The sequence below is a fragment of the Micromys minutus genome (genome assembly GCF_963924665.1).
Source record: "Micromys minutus genome assembly, chromosome: 32".
Taxonomy (NCBI): domain Eukaryota; kingdom Metazoa; phylum Chordata; class Mammalia; order Rodentia; family Muridae; genus Micromys; species Micromys minutus.
Window position 1 is genome coordinate 17,922,886 of NC_137967.1, and position 20,356 is coordinate 17,943,241.

Below are 20,356 nucleotides of genomic sequence, written 5' to 3' on the forward strand. Positions count from 1 at the left end.
ATGGCGGGAAATTACCACATGGGAAGAAAGCCATTCCTCAGAAACACAGACACTACTGGAACACAGGTGAGTCAGAACCTGAAAGACTAGAGCCTTCCGGGGCCAGTCAGAGCCATGCTAAGTATTTTCTGTATCTGGAATTATAACAGGTTGTCTTTCAAGAATCCTTTAAACTAGAGAACAACCCCAATCCCCACCCCCACCCCAGTCTGTAGAGAAAGGATGCTAAGGCATTAAAAAAAAAAAAAAAAAAAGAAGGATCTTACACAAGACCCTGCAGTTTGGAAAGAGTAAAAAACAAGGTTTGTCTCCCTTTATGCAAGACTACTCCGTCCAAAAGATTTGAAGGGAATCAAATTGAATCGGGAAAGAGGGCTAAAGCCGGAATCAGGTCAAAGAAACCACCCTCCTCCCAGCATTCATTTGGGAAGGAGGGGAGAAAGGAAGGAAGGAAGGAAGGAGGAAATGGCCGAGCAGTGGTCGTGAGGCAAACATCACACTAAGCAACAGCAGCACAGTGCTCAATGTGTGTCTTACACTTGGCAAGTGTGGTGTAGACTAGCTCAACATCCGGGACATCCCCAGTCTCTGCTTCGAGAAGGTCTTGCCTCTGTTGCCAAGTGCCTCAACAGGGCCTCAGTGCCGCGGAATGGCTAGGTTTCATAGCGAAGGGAAGCTTGGGAGAGGGGCCTGGATAGGGCTGCAGAACACAGACTTCTCTGTGGCAAGGTCCAGGCTGAATGGAAACAGCACAGTGAGGTGCTGGTGAGGTGCTGGTGAGGTGCTGGTGAGGTGCAGCGGTTCTTCCTAAAGCAATGCCAGGAGCAGAGGGAAGGGCATTGTCCTGAAGGCTGGTACTGATGGTCTTTCATCTCAGGGAGGCTGTCCCTCCCCAAAGGCCCGAGAGGTGTCTCAGGGGACAGAGTAAATGCTCACTCTGTCAAGAAGAAAATCAAGGCTTAATTCTCCCAGTGCAACCGGATTCCAGAAGCTTCTGGCATGGGCTACCCAAAAGCGGCTGGGAGTGCAGTGAGCCATGTGCGCATGTGCGAGTCTTGGTCCTCCTGTTTCCCGCCTTTTCCGGGGCACATGGGGCTCCCTTGACTTTCGCTTGCTGCCAGGCCTCAGGGTTGCTGTCTTCCCCCTTCCCCACCCCGCACCCCTTTTATTCTGGGGGAAAAGACAGGGCAGAGGAGAGAAAGCTCATGAAACAGAGCAGTAAGAACTAGGAGGGAGAGAGGATGTGAGACTGGAAAGGTAGTTTGCTGTGAGGTCAAGGCCAGCCTCAACTACAGTATTAGGACCCCGTCTGAACAAAACATCGGGGACGGACACGTGAGGGGGCGGAGGAAAGGGCGGGACTTCCCCAACGGCTACCAAACGCGGCCACGCCCCCAAGTGGTCCCCGCCCACCCCTGCCCGCCGGTTCTTCCGGCTCCTGGGGCAAGTGGGCGGGCCAAGTTCAAGGATAGGCGAATGGGATGGCGAGGGTCAGCACCTGCACGAGACGACCGACGATTCTCTGGTGGGGTGACTCTAGCGCGACTTCTCACTATTCCCGCTGTGAGGACACTTTTCGCCGCCTCCAGGATTGCCCCCCCACTTAACCCCCGTTGTGGTGGACTGCGCGGTTCCTTTAACCTGAGCGAATGGGCGGGCCGAGACCTTCAGCTCCACCTATTAAAGGCGGGGCTCAGCGAGGATCCTGCCCAGGATTGGATGGTTTGGGGGCCTGGCGGTGGTGTGTAACTAGGATTGACTCCAAGAGAGGGACTTGATCGCTGGAATTGGGCACCGCGCGGGGGACTGGAAAGAATTGATGGAGCCGGCCGTGGCATCGGCGCCCGTGGTGGCCCAGGCCTCAAAGCAGGCCAAAGAAGGATCGAAGAGCCGCAGTCGCAGGCGGTGGCGAAAAGGCAAAGTCAAAGGTGAGCCGGTAGCAGCTTGGAAGAAATCCCACACATCCTGCGGGGGACAGGGGACTGGGTGGACTGACCCACTTCCACGAGGGGGAGAGATCTGTGGGCTGACCCACTGCCGTCGTGCGTGGGGGGGTGATGTGAGAGTAGAATGCCCCACCGAGACGTAAGGACTACCGGCTATCCCAGCGCAGTCTTGGGAGAACTGTCCGAAACGATAGTCTGTCGGAATAGGATTCTCGCTCGGGTTCCTTATTCTCTGTGTGACCAAGAACAACAGCTGTACCCTTAATGTTCTCGGCTTCGGGTCAAGCGCTAGTTTTCATCTCTTCTGTCCTCTTAAAAGAAAAACGTGGAAGGGTTTTTAACCGCTTTTTCCAAATGAAGAAGTATAAGCGTGCAAAAGGTAGGCGGAAGGGGCACCGGTAACTGCCAGAGCTCCTTGCAGCTTCTTTCTTCCCTTCTTACTCTCTCGCTCAATCCATCCACCTGTTCATTGACGATCGACTTTCGTCAAACCAGCAGCACTGGGGCGACTTCCAAAACCTGAGACTTTCTAAGTTGGCGTTGCACCTTCACCCCGTCCTTAGGAAAAGAAGAGAGTTAGTTACCACCTAGCTTCCCTGGATCTAAAAGGCTGCAGAAACAGTGGCAGGGCGACCAGAGATGTTGCATGGCGCGGTCAGAGCAGGCGTTAAGTCCTGGCTCAGTTATGAGTCTTGTCTGTCTTCTAGCACTGCTACTAGCAGCCAAACCTAGGGCCTGGGGAAGGTTAAGCAAGCACTCCACCATGCAGCTCCACCTGCAGTCCTTGTATCTTTATGGGTCCCAGGGACAGGTCCCTGTGCAGGCAAAAACAAAACCAAACCAAAATTTAAAAAAAACTGGCATGGCTCCCCAGCCCCAGTAACCCCAAATCCATCATTCCTTCTACCTCCCTTGGTAGACAAGTGTTGGAGCTCAAGCAGGAGCCTAAGGCCTCCTACCCCACAGCAGAGACAGATAGCAGACACTGTGCTTTGACGCACTATGGAACCTGTATCGTGGAGACTCAGTTCGCCAAATTGCTATGATCTGTAAAGTAATAAGCAGGCCCCCTTTCTCGGTTATTTTTTTTTTTTCCTGAGCCCCAAACAGGCATCTGCAGGGCGGCTGTCGGATTCAGATGTGTGTCGTTTGGCACACGGTAAGCCAGGAGAGGTGGATGTGAGTCTACTGTCTGACCCAACTAGACACTGTTCTTCCTAAGAGTAGGTTTGTGTTTACAGGGAATGCCAGACACATGGACATTTAAGTATTTGCTAGATTGATAAGTAAAGGAATGTGTGAAGTGTGGCATGTAGCTATTAATAGACAAAGTGCCCTTCGTGTCATGAGGAGTCAGAAAGAATCTGCTTGAGTAAGGCTCCCTGCACAGGGTCCAGGCAAGCATACTCACAAAGGCTGGCAGCTCTGAGAAGTGTTTGTCATTTCCTGAGGCCCTTCCCGGTGCCAGGCCTCAGACCGTGAATCAGATCCCACCCCTGCCCCAAGGGTATCCTGCCTAGCCGGAGCCATCACTTATCCATGTGATCTTGCCAGTATCTGGATGAGACGGCTGTCATTATGATCAGCCCATTTCCCAAATGACGACAGAGAGACACAGGCACCGAGCCGGTTGGATTTCCTTAACCTGTCCCGGGAAGGCAGAAAGATGGACCTTCAGCCTTCTCAGAGCAGGGAGTGTGGGAGCTGACAGATGTTGTGTGCCCCGGCCTTAATTCTGAGTCTAAAAGGCTCCAGTCACAAAGATCCTGTCCCCAGGCATTCCACACTTCGAGGTGCCAGGCTTCGGCTTTCTGTAACTAGCAGGACAGTCTCAGTAGAGCTGAGGACACAGATGTTAATGAGACTGTTGTTCTGGGCATGTGACACACACCTCTGATCCCAGTCCTTGGGAAGCTGAGTCAGGGAGTTCAGGGCAAGCCTGGGCTACATAGTAAGTTGCAGGCCAGTCAGGGCTACAGAGTGGAAATCCTGTGTCAACCTCTGTCACCCACCCATTTACAAAACATATTGTAAACAAGCCAATGTGACAAAAGGAAAAATCCTGGGGCTAGGGATGTAGCTTAGCTACTAGAGTACTTGTCTAGATGCACAAAGCCCAGGGGTCTGTCTCCTGGACCACGCAACGTACACATCGTGGTATATGCTTATAATTCAGAAGTAGGGAGGCAGAGGCAGGAGGATCAGAAAGATGTTTAAGGTCACCTTTGACCACACAGTCAGTCCGAGGCTAGCTTGGAGTACATGAGAAAATGTGTCCTGCTTTCAAAAAAGAGAAGAGCCTGAGAAAATGATCATGGGAAGCTTTTCCAGTGAAGTAACATCAGCCTCATGGATGGGCAGGCATCAGCTGCCAAGCAAGGGAGGTAGGGAGAGCAGAGCGGCGTGAGCAAAAACCCCTTGGAGCGGTGCCCAACAATGCTGAGACAGGTGGGGGCGGGGTCAGGAAGCTGGGGCAGGCAGGGTGGGCTCCAGGTAGGGTTAGAAGGCTACGTCCAAGACTGAAGCTTTATCTGGGAGGAAGGCGGGGAAGCATGGATGGGCTGGAAGGGCGTGATCAGCTTTGTGCTTTCAAAAGACCCTCTGGATGCACTGCAGGAAGTAGGCTTTAACACTGATGTGAGGACCAGGAGGAGGTAGTGGAGGTGGGTAGCAATGCTGAGTTTCCAGGGACCTAGGATGTAGGGTCGATGGGGGTGGGGTGGGGTGTGGACAGTGTAACTCCTGAGCTTTCTGCCTGTGCCAATAGTGAGCATACAGGAACACACATGGAGACCATGGCACACACAAACATGTATATAGATTCTTGTTTTTATTGTTGTTTTAGAGGCGGGGTATCATATATACATCCCAGGCTGGCTTCGAACTCACCATGTAGTTCAAGATGACTTTGAACATCAGCTCCTCTCGTCTCTACCACTATAGTGCTGGGATTACAAATGTTCACCCCACACTCAGTCTTAGTGGATTCATAAAAACATGAACACATCCCCATACAAGCTGAAAATCCAAGACCAAACATATACTCACAGGCTAACAACCGTGCATAGGTCATGACACATACAAACACACACACCTTCAGGACATGTCAAGAAACATGAAGGCATATTGACTTCCTACAGCCCCAGGAACCAAAGTCCAGGCCTGATACAGCTGACAAGTGGGTTTTCAGGGCAAAGGGCTGGAGGAGGCAGGAACATGGTTCAATGGCAGAACATTTGTCTAGCATGTACAAAAGTTTGGTTCCCAGCAACAGGGGGGAGGGGATGTGGTGGTGGGGGACATCCCCCAGGGCAAAGGGCTGGGCCCTAGTTGGCTAGTTCCCCTCCCCCACTCCCAGACCCCCCTTGGCCCTACCTTTGCCCCATTCCTGCCATGCTTACTCATGGCCCCATTGGGTATGCCCTTACCCCAGTGCCCTCTGCCTGGGATTCTGGCCATCTCAGTAGCCCTCCCTTCTGCCTCTAGCCAGCCCCGTCTTTAGGGAATGGGCTTGAATGGGGCAAAGAGCAGGGCCCTGACACAAGGGCTTGGGGGATCCAACCCTTGCCTACTGCTTCATTGCAATTCCCACCCCCACCCCCGTGTTACACTGGGGTGGGAAGGCAGTCAGTCCTAGCAGAGTGAACTGTGGCAGATATAAGGTATCCAGGGTGACGTGTGGGTGAAGCAGGCTTAGAAAGTGGGAAATTGTACCAGCTAAGAGCCGAACACAACAGAGAAGGCCCCGAACTCGGGGAGACAGAACAGATAGTATGATTAGGAACTCATATGGTGTATTAGGGTAGTGACGGACTGCATCGAAAAGGAGCCCCACCCCCACCCCATCAGTGAGGCTCAGCTGAGTGGGGCCAGGGAGCCAGCCTGCATGCAGCGCCTCCCTGGGCTAGGGATAACGCTCAGTAGTGGCGCACGCTTATCACATGGCTCCACTCCCAGGAGGAAGGGGGAGGAAAGCTCCATAAGGTACTGCTCATGAAGCAGCCCACCAACAAGTGACCTGGACCAGTATCCCCCCATCACAACTGCTGAACTTAACTGCCCCCGAGGCTCTGGTCCATCTGTCTAACTGCCAGTCCTGGGAAGGTGCAACCCTCTCCCCAGTTCCCAGCCGCTGCCTTTGGCCTTCAGTCTACTCGGTGCCCTCTGCCCTTCACATATTTGCCCAAGTGTGCTAGGCCTTGGGGCCAACCTCTCCCTTCATCAAGATGACAGTCCAGGGACAGAGACTGAGGATTCACCCGCAGCCAGACACGTACTGCCGAAGCCTCTCAGCCTCTCGTGTCCCACAGGCTCTGTCAGAGGCCACACACCTGATTTTTGATTGCCGTGTTGTGTTCTTCCTAACCAGTCATACTCCACTTTATGAGCTGTAAGCCTCCATAAAACCCCTCGTGTCCTAGAGGAGACAGACAGAAAAACAAAGGTCTGAACATGCCAGGGTCGCAATAAGCTTTATCGGGGAAACGAGAAAGGACTCTCGGGGGGGGGGGGAGGCAAGGAGGGGCCACCGAAAGCCGAAGCCTGAGAGTAAGAAAGAGCCGGCCAGGTAACGAGCTTGTGGAAGAACCTGCAAGACTATTTGAGCCTTTTGTCCCTGTATGTAGTATGGAGTCGACTCGTCGCCAGGGTGGGCTGTGGAAGTTAGAGGGTAAGCCAGGGGTGTGCATGTAAGAATACCACCCAGCAGGGCCTGTGACTCAGGCCCCTGGCTGAGTTTGGCGATGCCCTTAACCGGCTTTTGCCCTCCCAGGGGGGAAAAGCAGGCCTGGCCATTTCTTTTCCCTAACAGCTGGAGACATCTGTGCCAGGGCCAGTCTGGGGGGGGGGGGGGAGTTGGCATCACTGGGCCTTTGGCTGCTTGAATCCACTTGGGGAGGGAGGACAGCTTTCTGGGGGAGAGGGGACAGTGTGTTCAGGACCAAGGCTTGGGACTCCTGGGTCCTAAGGGAGAAAGACTAGAACTGGATCCCGGAGTCTGAGGAAAGAGAGGCTGGGGGCTAAACCCAACTCTGAGCAAGGAGAACCAGGGCATTGGCTCCCTGGTCTAAGCAAGAAGAGACAAGGAGGCAGGAATCCAGGGCTCTGAGGAAGAAGAGCCTAGCAGGGGGACTCTCTGTTGAGCTGCCTGTCAAGCAGGCAGGAGGGGCAAGGAGCTGAACTCTGGGCTCTGTTTACAACATGTGGTTCTCACTACCCTTTCTGGATGGGAGGTGAAGCAATGGCCACACCCTACCCAGGCTGGTCCCTCCCCCAGTTTATCGCCCCAGGCTGCTACTGGCACTAGCCACAGACCTGCTGTGCCAGCTTGGGGAGCTCCGGTCGGTTGGTCGGTTGGTCGGTCGGTTGGTCAGAAGAGGCCAGGGAGGGGTGAGTGCAGGCCCAGCTAAGAGGCAGAAATGATGCTGCTGCCAGAACCCAGGGCCTGGGAGGGAGAGGAGACACTGTCTTCTAGGGAAACAAAGGCTTGCAAATCCAGGAGCCAGGGAGAGCCCTAGACTTCCAGAGGGGGGAAAAAAAAATCACTTGGGAAGGTTGCAGTCTCCCCACCAGAGTGTCAAGGGCAACTTATCCAAGATGTGGTATAAAAGTCTAAGTAACAGGAATATCTGAGGAGACTCTGGAGAAAGATCACAAAGGACCCCCCTGAATGTGGGAAGCCAATCATAGAGCCAGATTCTGAAGGACAGATAGAAGTTGAGCTTTGAGAGCCCAGGAGAGGCGATACGTGTATAAGAACTCTGGACTTAGAAGTCTGCTCTGTAATTATCCATACAACCTTTGGCTCCTGATTGATCCTTAGTTTCCTCTCCTGTGAAAGAGGATGCTAGCAGTAAAAGAGATCTGAACCAGTGCATCCAGGGTCTTTGGGAGCTACCTAGACAATAGCATGGGTGTAGCTATTTAGCTGTTTTGGGCAGGAGATGGGGACAATGTAACCTAAGGCAGGTGGACAAGGCTGGAAGCCAGGTGACCATCCAAAGAAGGGATGTCGGGTTTAGGGAATCCTATAGAAAAACAAGGAAGGAGGTGGATTTTGGAAGGGATTTTAAGGAAGACTTAAGTAACCAGGAACGAGTCCCTGGTGCAGAAAGGCTGGTATTGTGGATAGAGCTCAGAAGGAGGGCTAGGTATAGAGGTAGTCCTAGGTGATAGTAATGGCTGGACTCGGGATTGACATTCCCAACCGCTGTTAGAAGGGATGGGTTTATAGGCAAAGCCAGGAGGCTGAGGAGGAAACTTGGAAAGGGGACTTGAATGCGTAAGAAGGAAGGAAACCACTGAGCATCCAGATTTCCCAGAACAAGAAGGACAAGTCCAAAGACAATAAACAAAGATAGGAGTTCAGCGTTGAATACCTGGAAGGATGAAGGAAGAGGGTGGGCTGGCTTCTGGAATAGAGAGCAGATTGTTTTGGGTTCAGGAGATTGGACTCCTAGATCCAGCAAAGGGGGGAAAAGTCACGGACAGCAGGTTTCTAATTCTGAAGAGGAGCTATTGGCAGGGAGCTGCTCAGCCTGAGGGCTTCAAACCCCAGCTGCCAGGCAGAAAGAAGATGAGGCCCCAGACTTCTAGAAGACAAGGAGATAAATTCCTAGGTGTGAGAGAGAAGATAATGGAAGGCCCCTGTATCTCCAGGAGGCTTGGCACAGACCCGTGAACCTGAGGAAGGAGAGGGCTACAGCTTTAGACTCCTAGGTTTGAGTACTTGGTTGGGCCTAGGGAGAGAGAGGCAGGACCTGCACTCCTGGGTCTGACAGAGCAAAGGGTAATCACAGACCTTCTCGCCTTCCCGCAGCTTCAGCGTTCTCCCACAGCATGGATTTACGCACAATGACACAGTCGCTGGTGATGCTCGCAGAAGACAACATGGCCTTCTTCTCAAGCCAGGGCCCAGGAGAGACAGCACGGCGGCTGTCCAGTGTCTTCGCAGGTGTTCGGGAACAGGCACTGGGACTGGAACCAACCCTGGGTCAGCTGTTGAGTGTGGCACACCATTTCGACCTGGACACTGAGACACCAGCCAACGGGTACCGCAGCTTGGTGCACACGGGCCGTTGCTGCCTGGCCCACCTGCTACACAAATCCCGCTATGTGGCCTCTAACCGCAGAAGTATCTTCTTCCGTGCCAGCCACAACCTAGCAGAGCTGGAGGCCTACCTGGCTGCCCTCACCCAGCTCCGTGCTCTGGCCTACTATGCCCAGCGCCTGCTGACCATCAACCGGCCAGGAGTGCTCTTCTTTGAGGGTGATGAGGGACTCACCGCTGACTTCCTGAAGGAGTATGTCACGCTACATAAAGGCTGCTTTTACGGCCGCTGTCTGGGCTTCCAGGTGAGTCCCTTGCTCCATGTCCTTCTGGGCTCACAGTGAAGGCACTGGTGGCTGGTACCTCCTGTCCTTGAAGTATGTCCACGGTAAGCACAATTACTAGATTCATGACTCAGCCCACAGACTGGCATGGAAAGTTGGCAGGAACTCAGAACCAGACTCTGTGGGGCTCAAACTCGTGACTCATAACTAGATCTAACATGTATCAGAAGCCTCTTCACCAGCTGGGCTTAGTAACTCAGCACGTACATATTGTCAGCTGCTTGGGAAGCTGAGGCTGAAGGGTCACAAGTCCAAGGTCTGGCTGAGCTTATAGAGTGGGGTGAAGGGAAGCCTGGGAACTTCCTGAGACCTTGTCCCAAAAGTAACAAGAAAGCCGGAGCTGTAATTCAGTGGGAAAAGATCTCTCCAGCTTGCATGAGGCCAGAGTTTCAATTCCTGGGGTGGGGGAGGGTCGATTGTTCTTTTTCTCTTTCATTCTCAATCCTCTTTCTAAGGATTGAATTTAGAGCCTCACGGATGTCAGGCAAGCGCTCTGCTGTTGAGCTATAGCCCCATTCTCTCTTCTGTAATCCCGTAAATTTCCTTTGAGTTTGAGCTTCTAGGAGGGTGATCAGTTACTGATCTCCAAGGTCTGTTCTGTGTGAGTTCGTTCCGTGTCTCCACTGAGACTCCAGCATGGAAGGAAGAAGGTGTCATCCCAATCAGATTGGCACCGGGGCTTAGTTGCCATAAAAATCACATGATTTCTAGGCAGCCCTCAGGACAGGGTCAACACACCCAGCATAGTTGGTGACAGCGGGGAGGACCTGGTTGTGGCTGATCTCTTCCCTGAACTAGAGGTTCTGACTCAAGCTGTGGGCCTTCTGTCTTTTGCCCATCCCAAACCACCTCAGAGAGATGCAGCCTGTCACCACACAGAAGGTGAGGCAGCCCAGTACCCTCAAGAGGTTAAGGCAGAAAGATTAAAGATAGAGGCTAGCCTGAGTTACTTCATATGTACCAGGACCTTGCTTCATAAACAAACGAACACACAAATAAGAAGATAAATAAATTGGGGGCTAGAGAATTGCAGATCACAGAAAACTAAAATCAGAACAGAGGCCAGAACTGCCCCTGTCTAGGGTTGGTGCTTATTCTAGACAGCCCCGAGGGACTATATCAAGCTGTATCAAGGAACCCTACGAGGAATTCCAGGGGCTCCCTCTCGGGGCCTCCTCTCCCTTCACTGAGAGATGACCCACCACCCACCACTCTTTCCTGTCACTGTCCCCACCCTGGTCCTGAGCAACCCAATATAGCCATTTCTGGGACTGTCTTCTCATACGCTAGCTCTACAAACAGTGATGAGCCCGGCAGAGCCAGCCCTCTCCCTACTTCCGTGTCCTGGCAGCGAAGCTGGAAAGAAAGAAATTCCAGGCTTCGTAAATCGGTATTCTAGCCACAAAGGCCAGGAGCTCCTGTGCTCTTTGGCCTACTGGGTCCCTGGCCAAGAGTCCAACCTGGGCCAGCTGCCAGCCCCTGGGGACCCAGATCTGCTAGAATGCAACCAACTTCCAGGAAGGCAGAGGCCTCCAGATCTCAGATGTTACTCAGTCCTGCTCCCTCCCAAACGCCTAGCATGCTGTGGAACTTGTTCAGTGTTTACTGCGTAAACAAGAACTCCATTAATTCTTTGCCTTGGCCTCCTGTGGCTGAATCTGTCCCCTGTCTGCCACCTGTCATGTGTCTCCCAGGCTTCCCTGACAGCCTTGTCTAGGCCTCAGCTGATCTCCCCCGAGTTCTTTGTACCTGTCTTAGATCACTGCCCCATTTCTGGCTTTCAGCTCACTGTACCCAGCCCGAACTGTCTGTCTCACCCCGTTTTTCCTGATTTCAGGAAGATCCTATATACCCTTACTCCCCATCAGATGCTAGAATGAAATCCATCCCTCAGCCGGGGCCTTCTGGCTCCCTCGGCTGCAGGCACACCGCCACGCTTCCCGCTCCATGCTCAGTTCAGTACTGCTGCGTCCCCCTGCTGCCTGCTTACCAGCTCCGCTTCTGCACTTGCTCTGGCCTCTCCCGGGACTACCCCTCTCCTCATGCACATCCCGACTCCCAGGCCTGGCCAGGTAGCCTGACCCACGGGCACCACCGCAGCCCAAGCACCTGGTGCCATCCTTGAAATCGTTAGTTGACGTACACATTACATGTCTCATGTCTTTATGTGTCCCTCATCTCCTTCTGAGAACGCGAGGTTCACGAAAGAGCCCAGGGTGGTGCCCACAGCACACCACAGCGGCTCCGTTAAAGCTCACTAAACGGATGTACCTACTCCTATCTCTGTCCCAACTCGAGCCCCATCCTCATCCCTGTCCCGGGTACTTGGGTGACACAGGCATCCCTTCACAGTTCACACCTGCCATCCGGCCGTTCCTGCAGACTCTCTCCATCGGGTTGGTGTCCTTCGGGGAGCACTACAAACGCAACGAGACGGGCCTCAGTGAGTGGCAGCTGGACCCTGCCCACACCCTCTCTGCCCCCCCTTCCTAACCCAGCTGAGCAGTCGGCCGCCACCAGAGATCCTTGACACACACCCCTCTCACCCTGACCCCCAGGTGTGACTGCCAGTTCCCTCTTTACCGGTGGCCGATTCGCCATAGACCCCGAGTTGCGTGGGGCTGAATTTGAACGCATCATACAGAACCTGGATGTTCAATTCTGGAAAGCCTTCTGGAACATCACTGAGATCGAGGTGTTATCGGTGAGCTCAGAGCCAGGAGAAAGCCCCAGTAATGCTTCCAGATGGAGACTGACTTCCAGACATCCATCGGAGCCACAAGTAGTCACTATAGGACTCCAGGCCTAAGGATAGCACATAAGAAAAAGACTGGGCTGGGAGGAGAAAGCATGTGGTATATAGTGTGTGCACCCACCACCTCCATAACTGTTAGCCCAGCATCCTTTCTGTTCCCTCTCCAGTCTCTGGCCAACATGGCATCCACCACTGTGAGGGTTAGCCGTCTGCTTAGCTTGCCACCCGAAGCCTTTGAGATGCCACTAACCTCTGACCCCAAGCTCACGGTAACCATCTCACCGCCCTTGGCACACACGGGACCAGGGCCTGTGCTAGCCAGGCTCATCTCGTATGACCTTCGGGAAGGCCAGGTAAGCCCCTAGCCCCGGCCAGTAGCAGCCCCACCCCAGCACCCTGAAGCCCTGAGCTTACCCTGTGGGAGGAAGAAAGCCCTGCTAGATCACCCTCCCTCCTCACCACCAGGACAGCAAGATGCTCAACAGCCTGGCCAAATCTGAGGGCCCACGCCTGGAGCTGCGCCCACGGCCTCCCCACGCACCCCGCTCACCGTCCCTGGTTGTCCACATCCACGGTGGCGGCTTTGTGGCACAGACCTCCAAATCCCATGAGCCCTACCTCAAGAACTGGGCCCAGGAGCTAGGTGTACCCATCATCTCCATCGACTACTCCCTGGCCCCCGAGGCCCCCTTCCCCCGAGCTCTGGAGGAGTGTTTTTTTGTCTACTGCTGGGCTGTCAAGAACTGTGACCTGCTTGGTGAGACCCAGGTCCCTGCTTTTGCAGATTCTTTCCCAGCCCTGCCCTGGCCATCCTTCTTCAACCCCTGTCCTTTCCCAAGAGGCACGAAGTCCCTAGATCCTCACACCTCGGCCTCACCTCTGCCTGCCCCTTTCCCCAGGTGAACCTGCATCTTGGCCACTTCATCTCCGCCTCCTGCTCTCTCATCCCACCGAGCCCCTCCCCTCCGACCTCCCCTTCCCCAAGCTGCCCACCTTCTGCTCTCCTGTGCTGCCAGTCTGCTGGCTTACATGCCCGCCTGTTTGCCAGCTCCTCACACCTCCCTCTTGGAACGCCAGCATCTCAGGACAGCAAGGCACAGCAGAACGTGGCCATTCCCAGACTCTGACCTTTGCTTTCCCAACATCTGATGTCCCTGTCTTGAGAAAACTGCCCTGGGCGCCGCTTTCCCGCCCCCTGCTCTTGCTGCTGCCCGCCCCCTGCTCTTGCTGCTGCCCGTCACACTCCAGGTCCCCGGCGCTTCGTCTCTGTCCTCTGACCACTGCCTACCACATAGGTCCCAATCCATGCCTCTTGCCAGAAACCAAAATGGCATTCTGCTTGATCTTAGGAATCGCCTTCCCCACCTGAGAGCCCAGCTCGCCTGCTCATGCCGGCCTGTGACTGGGCTCTTCTCCCCACAACCAGGTTCAACCGGAGAGCGGATATGCCTTGCAGGGGACAGTGCAGGCGGGAACCTCTGCATCACTGTGTCCCTTAGGGCAGCAGCCTATGGAGTGAGGGTACCAGATGGCATCATGGCCGCCTACCCAGTTACCACCCTGCAGTCCGCTGCTTCTCCCTCTCGTCTGCTGAGCCTCATCGATCCTCTTCTACCGCTGAGCGTGCTCTCCAAGTGTGTCAGCGCCTATTCAGGTAAAGTCCGTGCGTGCCCTCAGAGTGTGAGATGCCTGCGTACCTCAGATACTCCCAGTCTGCATGTTAGAACTGCGCCTAAAAGGAGAGACCAACTCAGCCTCCCACTTGCATTCTGCAGGGACAGAAACGGAGGACCACTTTGACTCAGACCAGAAGGCACTGGGTGTGATGGGGCTCGTACAGAGAGACACTTCCCTGTTCTTCAGAGACCTCCGCGTGGGTGCCTCCTCGTGGCTCAACTCCTTCCTGGAGCTAAGTGGACGAAAATCCCAAAAGACCTCAACAGGTGAGTTAGAGCGTGCTCCAAGGCTCCTTAGTCAAGACACCGTAGACAGACACCTCGACATAGCATAAGCTCCGGGATGCACGGGGCCACAGAGACACCTGTCCTGGCTGGCTCTGTCCTTGGTCCTACAACAAGCCCTTAGTTTTCCATAGCAGACCACATCCTGGAAATCTCTCAGGGCCACGTGTTTCTACTGTTAGTCCCAGCACTCAGGAAGCAGAAGACAGAGCTCTGGGAGTTCAGGGCCGGCCTGAAGCAAATTCCTCTTCAGGGTGGGTCAAAGTCACAGTGGAGACACTGTCTCAAGAACAATAAAACCATTCCTTCGGGGGCCTGGGGAGCTCGCTGTGTAAGCGTGAGAATCTGTTAGGATCCCCAAACCCATATAAGACCCAGGAGCAGCGGTGCACGTCATACTCTCAGCTCTGGGTGGGCGGAGGCCCAAAGGCCCTGGGACTGACGGCAGTGCCAGTCTAGGCCAAATCGGTGAGCTCTGAGTTCAGTGACACACACTTGACTCAAAAGCTAAGGTGGGGGCTAGTAAGATGGTTCAGTACCTGCTGCCAATGCCCTGGCTTCAGTCCCCAGGACCACATGGTGGAAGGCAAGAACCAACTTCTATAAATCATCCTCCAGCCACCAGGCCTGACGCCCACACACAAAATAAGTAAGAATTCATAAAAGTCAAAGGAAACAACAAGGTGGACAGTGCCGTGAAGAACAACACCTCAAGGGTGATCTCTGGCCACACACACACACACACACACACACAAAGACGATCAGTTTACATGTGTTTCAGAATCCTCAGGTAAGTGCAGACATGTACACATACAAGTTAAAAGGGAATTGAAGTTGAGACAAGGGACCACTGAGCCCTGAGGTTGGGGTTCTCTGTAGAAAAGGGGACCCTAGAGGCACACACTCCAGTCCAGCCTCTCACTCACTCAGTGCCTCCATGGCTGCTGAGTTAATGGACACATATTGGCACCGGTAGCCCTTAGTTTGTCCCTCTGTGAAGTGGGTACAAGTGTATCTACCTTGATGGGTCTTAGTGAGGACTACTACCCCCATTTGTGTCAAATGCCAACACAGTCCCTGGCACACAGGTGCTCTCAGAAGATACTAGACTCCTGTTTCTTCGTCTGCAGTTGTCCAGTGACTCTGGGTCACTACGTGACCGTCACTATATCGGTCTCTGCACTTGGCCTTCATAGATTGATAAAGGCAAGTTGTAGACAGGAGGATATGTAATGCTGCATATCTGAGGCTGGAGGATCCCAGTTTGGGCAACAGAAATGAAACCGCATATTCCCTACAATGGCAAGCCACGGGGATCCAGCGCACTTCATCCGGGCCCTCGCTTGGCCGGTTACTCATCAGAGATGAAAGCGAGACACGGCTGTCTTTTTGGAGAGCAGATCCAAGAAAGTAACATACCCTGGAGTCTTGTTAGCTGCCTATAAGCAGAAGCTGCTATCGGCTGTGTGAGCTCACCCATCCCCTTTGGTTAAGTAATCCTAAAAGGCTGGCTGAGCTTCCTGTTGTGTGGAGCCCCAGGGCAGACAAGCAAACCTTACAGCCAGCCTGGGGATGTAGCTCTGCGGAGAGCACCCGGCCTAGAACCCGCCAGCAAGGGGCATGAGGCTAGGACCGAGCGTGTGCAAGGGCTACATGCGCCACAGAGACAAAATTAGTAGATACATCTTAATTGCTCTGGAGGAAACCATTATTAATCCTGAGTTCTTATATTCTTGTAACTTATAAGCTAAGTGCTATATGACATTTATACAGAGGAAATATGAAAGCTTTCAGAAGTCAACTGATTTGCACTTCCCAGTCTTAATACATGCACACCATGCCCTATAATACAGCCCCACCTCCAAGAGGACCAGCTTTAGGATTGCATCCCTGGATTCAGAAATGTCCCATTCTGGAGGGGGTGGTTGGTCCTGCACCTCCCCCGTCTGGCGTCCACACACCCTACACAGCCAGTTATACCTTCTGACCTCAGGCAGCCTCTGTCTTTGCGCTTCCTACAGAGTCATTGCGCCCCACCGAGTCTGTGCGCCCCACGGAATCTATGCGCAGGAGTGTATCAGAGGCAGCCCTGGCCCAGCCCGAAAGCTTGCTGGGCACAGATTCCCTAAAGAAGTTGACGATAAAGGACTTGAGCTTTAAGAGCAACTCAGAGCCGTCGGATAGCCCCGAGATGTCACAGTCAATGGAGACACTTGGCCCCTCCACACCCTCCGATGTCAACTTTTTTCTGCGACCCGGGAATCCCCAGGAAGAGGCTGAAGCCAAAGACGACGTGAGCCCCATGGACGGAGTCCCCCGCGTGCGCGCTGCCTTCCCTGAGGGTTTCCACCCCCGGCGCTCAAGCCAAGGTGTCCTCCACATGCCCTTCTATTCGTCACCCATAGTCAAGAACCCCTTCATGTCTCCTCTGCTGGCTCCGGACAGCATGCTGAAGACCCTGCCGCCAGTGCACATTGTGGTGAGAACAAGGCCCGGCAGGATGCGGCTGGAGGGCAGTGGGATGGGACATGGGCGCCCTGGAGAAAGGAGTTAGCCAAGTACCACGTAGCCAGCCAGACCAGGGAGTCTTGTCGTTTGCAGATTTGTTGGGCAGGAGGCTTTAGCTAGTGGAAAAAATAGGGGCGGGGCTGGGTAAAGGTGGAAGATTCGGTTAACCACGCATCTTCTTAACACCACTATGTTCGATCTGCCCACCCCCTCCCTTATTTCCCTGGCCTCTGTCAACCTTCGCACACGCGCTTTTCCCTCCCTCCTACCCTGACCTCCACTTTCTCTAGGCGTGCGCTCTGGACCCCATGCTGGATGACTCGGTCATGTTCGCGCGACGACTGCGTGGCCTGGGCCAGCCCGTGACGCTGAAAGTGGTAGAGGACCTGCCGCATGGATTCCTGAGCCTGGCAGCCCTGTGTCGCGAGACCCGGCAGGCCACGGAGTTGTGCGTGCAGCGCATCCGGATGATCCTCACCCCGCCTGCTGCACCGCTGATCTGAACTGGGAACGGAGGGGGGCGGCACTAAAGACCTTGCTCCCATCTGCGCGGGCTTCCGTGATGAGTGCGCTCCGAGACGGGCTCTAGGCTCCTCGGTCGGGCTGGGCGGGAGGGAGTGGGCTGAGCCTTAACTTGGTACCGTAAGTGGGGCGGGACGGGGGCCAAAAGCTGAACCTGGGGGAGGGGGACGCGCACACAATTGTCACCGAGACAGCTGGACCTGCACGCCACCACTGCCTTCTACTGCTGCTGTGACCGACAAGGGCTGGTCGGTTTTGCCTTTTGTAAATAAAAGTTATTTAATTAGTTAGGCCTTTTAAAACTAGGGAGTGTGTTTTCCCAGCAGATGGCAGCACTGGGCTCAAATTGCTGCGAAAGGGAAAAGTAGGATATGTGGAACTGTGCTCTAACTTTGCTCACAACCAAAATCAACTAATATGCAAGTTCTACCTGCCTGTGACTGTCCTTAAAGCCTCAGCAGCCTGGCTCCTGGTAGATCCTGGGTTTAGTGAGACAATTTAAACCAAAGTCTCCTCTTGGGGCTGCTGGTACAAGGTTCAAGAGGTCTTTGCAACGATGGATCAGAAAGGATTTCACAGAAGAGATGACCTTAAATAGAGGAATACAGGGTTGAAGAGATGGCTCAGTGGTTAAGAGCACTAATTGCTCTTCATAGAGGACCCATGTTCAATTCCCATGGAGCACATGGGAGCTCCACTGTAACTCCAGTCCCAGCGCCTCTGGGGGCACCAGGTATAAACATGGTGAACAGACATATATGCAGACAAAATACTCTTACACATCATTTTCACATTTTTGAAAACATGAATATAAACTAGCTAGGCAGAGAAGCGACAGGAAACAGTGGTCCAGGCTTCCATATCAGAAATCCAAGTGTAGAGTGGGGAGGAAGGGAGGGGCCTGGGTTACAAGTGAGCTACAAGTCTCCTCATGAGAGTCAGGGCACTGAAGGGCATGCTGAGGTATTGGGGATGGACTGAGTGAGACCCAGGAGGCAAAGAAGAGGCTTGGGGACAAGTGAAGGCAAGGCCTGGCTGGAGCAGAGGCCGGGAGTGTAGGGGAATACGGGGCAAAGCATCCCAGAGCCAGCAGTGAGGGTGCCTAAGGAAGGCTCCTTTAGGTAGGGACTGATCACAACAGCCAGCATGCAGGCGTGACTCTTAGGTCTAGGAAGCACGTGGACAGCGAGGCAGCCTGCTACCTGCGAGGAGGCTCAAGGGCCTGTGATGAGATGGGTTAGGGGTGCTCAGAGGTGATCTGGTGAGCCACTTTAGAGGAACATGCAGGACACTGGGGAGAGGGGTGGGAGCTCACTCTAGTTGGAACCAAAGGACTGGGATCTTTCTAGAAAGAATAATCAAGGTAGGATTGGAGGAGGGCCAGAACAAAGCCCTGACGCTTATGGCCCACAAAGGAATGGGTCATGAGACACCAGTGCTGGAACGCTCTGAGGATCAGCTGGAGAGGAAGTGAGGCAGGAGAGAAGAGGCTGGAGAGGAAGTTTCCAGAAGGAAGGAGTGGTCCATGACAGATTGAAATGCTATCCTGGGGCCTCACCCAAGAATGAGTATGTGATGTCACACACCTCATCCAGAGTCATGGGAGCTTGGCATCCAAATATGGTGGGCCGGAAGGCAAGTGAAAAACAGAGGGGCTGAGCCAGTGGACACCGCATGTCTTCGGAAATAGAGAGGACAAGACATGACTGACAGGATTCTGATAGAGCGGGGAGCAGAGAAGATGGAACAGGTTTTAAACATGTCAGAAAGGGAGAGACCGATGTAGAGGCACCGTTGGTTTCTTAAAGGAGAGGGTGGCAGGGGATCCCTCTCTTAAAGAGGTTTACCCAGGTGACTTCCGAATCAAAACCTGATACAGACAGGTACAGTGGCTCAGACCTGTATCAGGTGGAAAAGGCTCAAGCGGGACTTCCATAAGTTTGAAGCCACCCTGGGCTACAAAGTGAGGTATATGGCCATAGTAAGGTCATGTAGTCCAGGCTGGCTCCAAACTGGTCCAGAGTGAGACCCGGAATGAAAATGTAACCTAGAATTCCCAAAACGACTTATATGCATGCACTAAATACACCTCCAGTCAGCTCCTAGATTATCAAGCATGGATGGCCCCCTAAGATGAACAACAGTCCCCGAGTCTTGTCTTGGAAACCCCTTTAACCTCGTGGCCCATCCCCCACTCATCCTACCTCTGCCTCTTGTCTCAGCCTCTGCCCAGGTCCAGGCTCCTCCCTATTCTACCCAGGCTCTGGAGAGAGCCCCCTCTGGTTCTTGTTCTGACCTAACCCAGCCAAGAGCTGGGCTCACTAACACAGTCAGTGGTTTTACACAAACACACAAAGTTCAGCTCCTCGGTCTGGCTGTTGCCCACCGCCTCATCCTCTTCCCGCCTTACAGCTCCCCTGGTGGTTATGGGGACCGCAGGAGTCTTCTACTTAGCACGCTAATGCCCCTCTAGGCCTTTGCACAGGCTAAAACCCTCTCACAACCTCTGCTGCCACCTAGTGGTCTTCCAAGAGCCGGCTCCGGGGGCCCCTCCTCTGGAAATTCTTTCCTACCATGCCAACCCCCCCAAAAAAGATTCCCGTGCCTCCCCACCCCTTTACGCCCTTGACCATCAATGCCTGTCATCCATCCCCTCTGACCCGAGCTCCCAGGGCAGGGCCCAAGTCTGACTCATCTTGATCACCACAGTCCCCAGCATCAGGCCTGCCTGGCACACCAGAAAGCCTAGGAAATGTTTAAGTAATGAGTGGGCGAGTGCGCGCTGAGTGAGTGGATGGTTATACGAAGGGACCGTGAGTGAATCCATGCCAGCAGGAAGTGAACGGAAGGATGCGCAGGATAGGCAAGGAAGGTAGAATCGGTGGGTGCATTTTTCAGGTAGCACATCCCTGAACTCAGTTTTTCCATCGACGCCCTGACTAAGCCCCCTCGTCCCCTCTGCTGCAAGCCCGGCTGTTTCCCACCACGGTGTACGCAGAATCCCAACACTGGTCATTCTGGAAAGGACTTACCTGGACCAACCAGGAGAGCTGGTTTCCTCGCGAGTACCTTCGGCCTTTAGCCGAAGCGGACCGAGCCTTACGGGGCAGGTTCCTTGTCTATTGGCAGATTGGCCGAAACTAACGGAGAATGACGTCTCTGAGAGCCTATCGCTGTCCTACATGGACTGTAGCCCCGCCCATTCAGGACAGCGCCCTTAAGTGGTGTCAGGCCCTCCTTCGGAGAGAGCCAAGAAGGCGCGGCTGGAATGT

At 53.9% G+C, this 20,356-nt stretch overlaps 1 protein-coding gene across 4 annotated transcripts; it reads left to right on the forward strand.

Annotated features, from left to right (window-relative positions):
* The first annotated feature begins 1,768 nt into the window (after nucleotides 1-1,768).
* On the forward strand, nucleotides 1,769-17,194 carry LIPE (lipase E, hormone sensitive type). Of its 4 annotated transcripts, none has more exons than XM_080908861.1 (10): nucleotides 1,769-1,928; nucleotides 8,764-9,299; nucleotides 11,691-11,781; nucleotides 11,897-12,042; nucleotides 12,261-12,446; nucleotides 12,559-12,850; nucleotides 13,520-13,747; nucleotides 13,869-14,036; nucleotides 16,076-16,533; nucleotides 16,853-17,194. In XM_080908861.1, exons 1-10 carry the CDS (start codon nucleotides 1,820-1,822, stop codon nucleotides 17,063-17,065), a joined length of 2,427 nt encoding a protein of 808 aa, XP_080764987.1. In that variant the 5' UTR covers nucleotides 1,769-1,819; the 3' UTR covers nucleotides 17,066-17,194. The 4 variants fall into 4 exon arrangements, with proteins under 4 accessions (XP_080764987.1, XP_080764986.1, XP_080764988.1 ...); XM_080908860.1 differs by lacking the exon at nucleotides 1,769-1,928 and adding an exon at nucleotides 2,204-2,325; XM_080908862.1 differs by lacking the exon at nucleotides 1,769-1,928 and adding an exon at nucleotides 7,208-7,334.
* The last annotated feature ends 3,162 nt before the right edge of the window (nucleotides 17,195-20,356 follow it).